This window comes from Oncorhynchus clarkii, unplaced genomic scaffold, assembly GCF_045791955.1.
Source record: "Oncorhynchus clarkii lewisi isolate Uvic-CL-2024 unplaced genomic scaffold, UVic_Ocla_1.0 unplaced_contig_12495_pilon_pilon, whole genome shotgun sequence".
NCBI classification, from domain to species: Eukaryota; Metazoa; Chordata; class Actinopteri; order Salmoniformes; family Salmonidae; genus Oncorhynchus; species Oncorhynchus clarkii.
This window is the reverse complement of record NW_027258111.1, coordinates 31,520-40,213: the sequence shown is the minus strand read 5'-3', so window position 1 is coordinate 40,213 and position 8,694 is coordinate 31,520. Positions and strand designations below refer to the sequence as shown.

General features: G+C 44.7%; 1 protein-coding gene across 1 annotated transcript; it reads right to left on the bottom strand.

Moving 5' to 3' along the window:
* Window positions 1-535: 535 nt before the first annotated feature.
* On the bottom strand, window positions 536-7,711 carry LOC139395698 (zinc finger protein 664-like). The gene is made up of 2 exons (XM_071143036.1): window positions 7,657-7,711; window positions 536-1,506 (listed from the first exon to the last, which is right to left on the bottom strand). Exons 1-2 carry the CDS (start codon window positions 7,709-7,711, stop codon window positions 536-538), a joined length of 1,026 nt encoding a protein of 341 aa, XP_070999137.1.
* Window positions 7,712-8,694: the final 983 nt, after the last annotated feature.

The window sequence follows — 8,694 nt, the reverse complement described above, 5'->3', positions numbered from 1 at the left end:
GCTGGTTGTGTTAGCATAGGGCTACGTTTTCTCATGCTATCAGCTGGTCGTGTTAGCATAGGGCTACGTTTTCTCATGCTATCAGCTGGTCGTGTTAGCATAGGGCTACGTTTTCTCATGCTGTCAGCTGGTTGTGTTAGCATAGGACTATGTTTTCTCATGCTATCAGCTGGTTGTGTTAGCATAGGTCTACGTTTTCTCATGCTGTCAGCTGGTCGTGTTAGCATAGGGCTACGTTTTCTCATGCTGTCAGCTGGTCGTGTTAGCATAGGGCTACGTATTCCTACAGAGAGAGCAGGGGTAAGGTTTCACCCTAGTGTGAACTATCTGGTGTCTTCTGAGAAGTGCAAAAGCTGAGAAACTCTTATTACACTGAGAGCTGTGGTGTGGTTTCTCTGCGGTGTGCTGTTGCATGTGTATCTTGAAAGTCCACGATTGGCTGAATTCCTTCCCACATTCTGAACAGCTGTACTGCGTGACACTAGTGTGGGATTGTTTGTGTCTTGCTAGAGAGCTAGGGTGAACAAAGCTCTGATTACAGGTGGTACACTGGTAAGGTTTCTTTATCACCATTGACAAAAACAACAATTTCCTCCTCCTCCTCTTTGACATTAATTGCCAGCTCCTGTTCCTCGTCTTCGATCTTGATATTCATAGTTTGACTGCCCGATGATGCCGTATCTCGAATTCCCAGTGTACACTGGTTGCTATGGTTACTGGTATGACTGCATTGATGTTTGCGAAGACCTTCGGTCGAAGCGAAACCCCTCCCGCAATCAGAGCACTCGTAAGGTTTCTCTCCAGTGTGCACAGTCTGATGCTGCCTGAGCCTCGACGGTGACTCGTATCTCTTCCCACACTGTGAGCATTGGTAAGGTTTTGGTGTGGGTGCTCCTGTATGGCGTCGTACGTGTCTCGATAGAGTTCCCTTACAGCCAAAGCTCATCTTGCAGTAGGAGCACTGGTGAGGTCTCTCCCCTGTGTGCTTTCTCATGTGCATCTTCAGTTCATATGCAGAGAAACATTCCTTTCCACAATCGGAGCACGGGTGCTTCTTTGTCACGTCTGGCTGTTTCTCTCCAGGGTGGGTCATCTGATGTCTTTCCAGGTGGGGCTTCAGTGTGAATCGCTTCCCGCACACAGAGCACTGGTAAGGCTTCTCTCCTGTATGTGTTCGGCGGTGTCTCTTCAGTTTGGAGGGGTGAACAAAGTCTTTTCCACATACTGGACAGACGGAAGACTCCTTAGCAGGTTTTGTGTGTGTTCTCAGGTGTCTGTTGATATTGGAAGGGTGAGCGATTTCTATTTCACATTGGGGGCATCGCCATGGCTTCTTAGCCGTAGGATTCTCCTGGTGTTGTTCTGCTGATGCCTCTTCACTAGAGCTGGAGTTAGGATTCTCCTGGTGTTGTTCTGCTGATGCCTCTTCACTAGAGCTGGAGTTAGGATTCTCCTGGTGTTGTTCTGCTGATGCCTCTTCACTAGAGCTGGAGTTAGGATTCTCTCCTGTTACAATAGGACAAGAAAAATTCAATGACAAATTAGGGATGCACGATTTAATCGGTGAACATATCGGAATCGGCCGACATTAGCTAAAAACGCCAACTAGTTTAACGCCAACGTGCTGGCATGCATAGCTATATAATGTATATGACGTAATGACGCCATGTAAAATTTTGCGCAACACGTGCAACACAGCTTTCCTAACCTGGCCCACAATGTCTGCTGTGTGGATCGAGCAGTCAACAAGTCCAGCAGTCATTTGAAAGAGTAAGACAATTTCAGCGAGACAACTCAAAAGGCGAAATCCATTCACGCCAAGATAATGGGATTCATTGCCCTTGACAATCAACCGTTCTCTGTCGTGGATGATGTTGGCTTTCGCCGACTGGTCGAGCACCGGTACACATGTTGCCCTACCGGAGTTACACAGTAGTAGCGTCACTGCTATTAGCTTCACGACATACTATGGCCGTTTGGGTCTTTGTGTGCCAAAAAAGACACACGTCAAATAACACAGTTCTATTATAGAATGTTATGTGGTCTGAATTTGCACGTCGAAGCCAAGCGCCACCAATACTATCAGTAGCACTGTCAAAACTGTACAAAAAAAGTCTGCAAACAAGCAAACACCGGCCACGAGCGATGTGTTTACAATACTGCATTGGTAATAAAGCATTATTTGTTCGACCGCAACTTCTGGGGTAGCTAGCTTTAGCTTTAGTTTGGTATCTAGCGTTTAGCTTGGTATCTAGCTAGCACCAATACAACCATCTTGAAAACAATGACCAGTTGAAACTGCAGTCATTTTCATTATTCTTAGCATTATTCTTGTGAGTAAGTATTAGCTAGGAGGCCACTTGTTTTTCACCTATTGAAATTGAACTTAAGTTCATGAAAATAAATAGCTAGCCAGCTACTTAACTTTGTTGCCCAAAGCTAACGTTATAAACAGGCTAACTGCAAAGTCCACTATTGTAGCTAATCCTAAATTGTAGCTAGCTTCACATAGATGGGTCCGACCATTAATCAAATAAGAACTGTCTTATAAATTAAGGTTATTTTAGATGATGACACCTCGCTATTTAGTTAGCTAGCTAACTATAGCTACTGAAACAGATTGTCGTTTTGCTATGTTTTTGGGGAAGAACATTATTTGCATCCATGAGCTAGCTAGCTTTTTTTATGACCAGCACTGTAGGTGCGTGAGACAACTTTACCAGCATCATAGCATACGTATCGATGAACCGTTGTGACATATGAAGTACGAGTGATTGTGTAATCAATGTGTAATAACTATGTAAAAAAAAAATTATGAATGCATTAAATTATTATGTGGCGTGCAGTCATATTCAGGTCCTGATTGGTCAACAAGCTTATTTGACACGTCTAATAGTGTTATATGACACACAAAGACCCAAACGGCGTTCCATAGCATGAGAAATCCTGGTTGAGAATGAAACGATGAAACAGCACAGCAAGTAAGTGAAAGAAATAGGTTTTGATTATGTTTCACTGGTAATGGGGACACACGTCAATGCCAACTAAATAACTTTTTGGTGTGTGTGTGTGTGTGTGTGTGTGTGTGTAACCTTTATTTAACTAGGCAAGGTCAGTTAAGAACTGTCATATTGGTGCATCACTACGACAAATACATGATTCTATTCTATTATTTGTAATTGTCCTCCTTATTCTGCAAACGAGTCACCTTTTAGTGAATTAAACTGCTATTTATGGCAGTGTTTTCACTATATTCATTTAAAAGTGTATCTCGGCAGAATTGTTTCCGCCACTCCAAAATATATGATAATTATTATAATTAAAATGTTTTACAAATATTTTTGCCAATTACGCCATTTTCTTCTTCCCCGGGGTCAGATGAAGTCGTGGATACCATTTTTATGTCTCTGCGTGCAGGTTAAAGGAAGCTGCTAACTAGCGTTAGCGCAATGAAACTTCCCTCAAACTGCGCGCAGAAACATACAAATGGTGTCCATGAGTTCATCTGACTCTGGGGAAGTAGAAAAAGCCCAAAATCTTGCACTTTCCCTTTAAGATCAGAGTGAAACGTTACAATGTATATTTGAACAGTGGTAGGAATGAGAGCCACGAGGGCACAGCCACTGCCTGCTCCTCTTCATCTCCCTACAGCGCAGTGGAGCAGCATCTGTTCTATTACAGATGGTGTCAACATTATTACATTTATCATGCGTTTTGGAATAGAATGCCCTTTTAAAAAAGAGTCCCCAGAAATGACCTTCTCCTCACAGTCGTTCTACAAACAGTCGTCGTCCCCCCACCCCACCGCCGCTGCTGAAAAGAATCCTGGGGGAAACACTGTATGGAGCAGAACTATATAATCCCATTGATATGATTAATTCAGTATCTATAGTAATACTTACCAGTATTATCCACATCCCAGTCTTCCGCCTCCTCCTTGACTACAATGTTAAATCTGGGCATTTCACTGCAGTTGTCGATGTCTCTATGGTTAGAGTTAGGAACCAGTGACTCCGGAGGGTTGGGTTCAGTGGAGCAGGAGAGAGGGGGGTTGGATGGTTCGGCAGAATCCTAAAATAAAGAATGACTTGTTATAAAATGGCGACATTCATCATCAGCGACCACTTGCGTGTATCAGAGTTCCAAAACGTGTACGCACAGCAGTGTTCTAGAACTTTGGCTTTAATACTTTCTGAATTGCGTTCCTTTTTGTTGAAATTATGGGAAGTTGTGCGTTCGGGCTGTCCCCCCCCCCCCCGCTGTGCGTCGCTGGCTGTCGCGCCGCAGCGTCTGTGGACTCCGATTTACGCTCAAAGGCGTCTGCCTACATAGGTTCGGTTTGCTCCAAGCAGAAATCAGCGAAGAGAATGTCTCTGTTCACAAACTCCTTAAAGACCTTTAATTGAAAAACTAGAGAAAGGCAATATTAATTTGTCCCTCTTGAGCTACTGTTGCAACTACACAGCCAGAAACACTTCATCAAAATGGTTCAATTCATGCACTTTCCAATTCATCCCTGGTCATCCCTACTGCCTTTGATCTGGTGGACTCACTAAACAGAGAACATCCCTGGTCATCCCTACTGCCTTTGATCTGGTGGAGTCACTAAACAGAGAACATCCCTGGTCATCCCTACTGCCTCTGATCTGGTGGAGTCACTAAACAGAGAACATCCCTGGTCATCCCTACTGCCTCTGATCTGGTGGAGTCACTAAACAGAGAACATCCCTGGTCATCCCTACTGCCTTTGATCTGGTGGACTCACTAAACAGAGAACATCCCTGGTCATCCCTACTGCCTCTGATCTGGTGGAGTCACTAAACAGAGAACATCCCTGGTCATCCCTACTGCCTCTGATCTGGTGGAGTCACTAAACAGAGAACATCCCTGGTCATCCCTACTGCCTTTGATCTGGTGGACTCACTAAACAGAGAACATCCCTGGTCATCCCTACTGCCTCTGATCTGGTGGAGTCACTAAACAGAGAACATCCCTGGTCATCCCTACTGCCTTTGATCTGGTGGAGTCACTAAACAGAGAACATCCCTGGTCATCCCTAATGCCTCTGATCTGGTGGAGTCACTAAACAGAGAACATCCCTGGTCATCCCTACTGCCTCTGATCTGGCGGAGTCACTAAACAGAGAACATCCCTGGTCATCCCTACTGCCTTTGATCTGGTGGAGTCACTAAACAGAGAACATCCCTGGTCATCCCTACTGCCTTTGATCTGGTGGAGTCACTAAACAGAGAACATCCCTGGTCATCCCTACTGCCTCTGATCTGGTGGAGTCACTAAACACAAATGCTTAATTTGTAAATGATGTGTTGGAGTGTGCCCCTGGCTATCCGTAAAAATAAAATAAAAAAATCAAGAAAAATCATGCCATTTGGTTTGCTTAATATAAACAATGTGAAATTATTTTTACTTTCACATTTGATACTTAAGTATATTTTAGAAATTACACTTAGTTTTGATACTTTAAGTATATTTAAAACCAAATACTTGCTGGGTGACTTGAGTCATTTTCTATTAAGGTATCTTTACTTTTACTCAACTATGACAATTGGTTACTTTTTTGCAACACTGTAAGTGTGAAGCATCCGGTTGGCGTTTCCACACTACCAAATATGGTGATGAGAGGAAACCCAGTGGCCGGCTGGGGGAGAAGATGGAGTGAGATGGATTTTGGCCGATATTCTGCACATTTTCTCATCGATTAAACATTTGATCTCCATTCAGTATTCTGTTTCCAAAACTTGAATCTGTAACAGAGTGGACTGCGTTTAGTAGACTTTACCCTTTGCAAAGTAAAAAAAAAATCGTGTTGTTTAGAAGGGCGTATTGAGAACACACACACTTAAGAGTAGACATTCCCTAATGCAAATATGCAAATAAATGCTAGGCTCTCACTAGCTCCTGTTTGGCTCTGCCCACTTCCTTGCTTGATACACTTTCTCCCATCGGAAACGACAGGCTCTGGTCGATCTTGGGTTAGTTAAAAAATATATATTTGGTAATACTGTTGACCAATCACCGACGAAGGGGCGTAGACTTCAGCTACCAAATTTCAACTTGCCTCAAGAAAATAAAACGTGTGCTCGAACGTCACAAATGTTCGTCATAATACATGTGCGCACTGTTTCGACGGAAAGCATGCGACAGGCTTTAGGCAACGCCATCCAGACTGGTTTAGCATTACCCACCTAACATTAGCTACAGTCATTCCATAGAGATAGAGGACACAACATTGTATATGTTCTATTATGGAATCTCTGAGAGCATGGGCAGCGCCATTGAGGCAATCTCCATTTTGAAGTAGTCAATTTTCTTCTTCTACTCCTTCTATGAGTTGGTAAACAAACTGAAAGGGTGCGTACGGCCACCTGGAGGGTGTTATTTAAACAGATAAAAAGCCAAGGCTGGCAATTGACTGTCACCTGCAGTTTTGGAACGTTTTCTCACAAATATAATTAATTGGCTGATCCCTCCTGATGACCTGGATGGAATTTTGAGATCCTTCCTTAACCCACCGGAAGTCCCACCCAGTTGATTACTTCAAAATGGTGAACGTCCTCAATGGTACTAGTCCTCCACCTGTCTCTATGAGTCTTTCTCACCTCATCCATCATGAATTCTTCTATAGCTTCCTAGGAATTATGTAGTTAGAGCACTGAATTATAGCAGATTATTCTGACATCACCGTTTTCATTCCACTGACCGTTCACCACGAGTTCACATTAGCTAGATAGCTGATTGCTTTCTATCCAGGACTATTTGAAAACTAGCTAACCAGCTAACTTACTTTACTAGACCCGATAACAAAACGATATGGAATTGTGGTTGGTAAACATCGTTGGTTCCACGTTTATAGTCCTTGTTTGGCAATATCAAAACCTACGTTAAACCGTATCAAATGACACATTTTCACACACTTGCAAAATAACCCCGCTAGCTAACTATCGACGTTAGTATGTTTCTTCTTCCGGGTTAGATTCCTCGGCGTTAGCGCCACCACCTGTTCTGGAGTCCAAACAGCAAAAATATGAATGGGACTTTGTCTCCAGTACAGTAGTGTACATACAGCACAGTATGATATAAACAGGGTTGGGTAAATTACTTTCTAAATGTAATCTGTTACAATCTGTTACCGGTCCAAAATGGTACTCAGTAGGATAACCCGAACTCAGTAATGTTATCTGATTACTTCCCCTTAAGAGGCATAGATGGGTTGGTTGTTTAGCAACAAAACCAACGCATGCGCAACTATGGGGAAACAGAGTTGGCTGATGCTGCGTTCACATGCTAGTCAGAAACAAGGAGGACATTTCCGACTTGCTGATTCGTTGAATACAGCAGGTGTATAACTACAAGTTAGCAAGTCGAACATTTCATAGTTTCGACTAGCACTTGTACTTAGCATTAGACTGTTGACAACATGTATACTATATTTAATCTCCAAATGTTTATTGAAAACAAATACATTTGCACAATAAGCACTTGTCTCACATACATCGTTATGGTTGTTGGTTAGCTTGCTAGGGAATTTTTTGCCATATTAGCATAAACATGACATCCGTCAAAACAAGACATCAATACAATGAGCACTACCTACGATTCCCCACATGGAAACTGATTTTATTCATTTAGTGACACCTCTAGCATTGCGATGCCGTGCCTTAGACCGCTGCACCACACGGGAGGTCCCCATGGCAACCTCTTGTCACCGAGGGGGTTTGTTTATCTCGCCCGGGTTACACCGGTGGGAGGAGTTGGTACCAGGTTGTAAGTGATTGCATTAGTCGTGGAAGCGGGCTGCCTCCCCGGCATGAACCAGGTGGGAAGTGATTGCATTAGTCGTGGAAGCGGGCTGCCTCCCCGGCATGAACCAGGTGGGAAGTGATTGCATTAGTCGTGGAAGCGGGCTGCCTCCCCGGCATGAACCAGGTGGGAAGTGATTGCATTAGTCGTGGAAGCGGGCTGCCTCCCCGGCATGAACCAGATGGGAAGTGATTGCATTAGTCGTGGAAGCGGGCTGCCTCCCCGGCATGAACCAGGTGGGAAGTGATTGCATTAGTCGTGGAAGCGGGCTGCCTCCCCGGCATGAACCAGATGGGAAGTGATTGCATTAGTCGTGGAAGCGGGCTGCCTCCCCGGCATGAACCAGGTGGGAAGTGATTGCATTAGTCGTGGAAGCGGGCTGCCTCCCCGGCATGAACCAGGTGGGAAGTGATTGCATTAGTCGTGGAAGCGGGCTGCCTCCCCGGCATGAACCAGGTGGGAAGTGATTGCATTAGTCGTGGAAGCGGGCTGCCTCCCCGGCATGAACCAGGTGGGAAGTGATTGCATTAGTCGTGGAAGCGGGCTGCCTCCCCGGCATGAACCAGATTGGAAGTGATTGCATTAGTCGTGGAAGCGGGCTGCCTCCCCGGCATGAACCAGGTGGGAAGTGATTGCATTAGTCGTGGAAGCGGGCTGCCTCCCCGGCATGAACCAGGTGGGAAGTGATTGCATTAGTCGTGGAAGCGGGCTGCCTCCCCGGCATGAACCAGGTGGGAGGTGATTGCATTAGTCGTGGAAGCGGGCTGCCTCCCCGGCATAAGCCAGGTGCTCTGGCTGACATGAAGACGCCTACTTCCTTAATAGAGTAACACGTTAATTAGTCATTACTGATTAAAACAGACACTCTACACT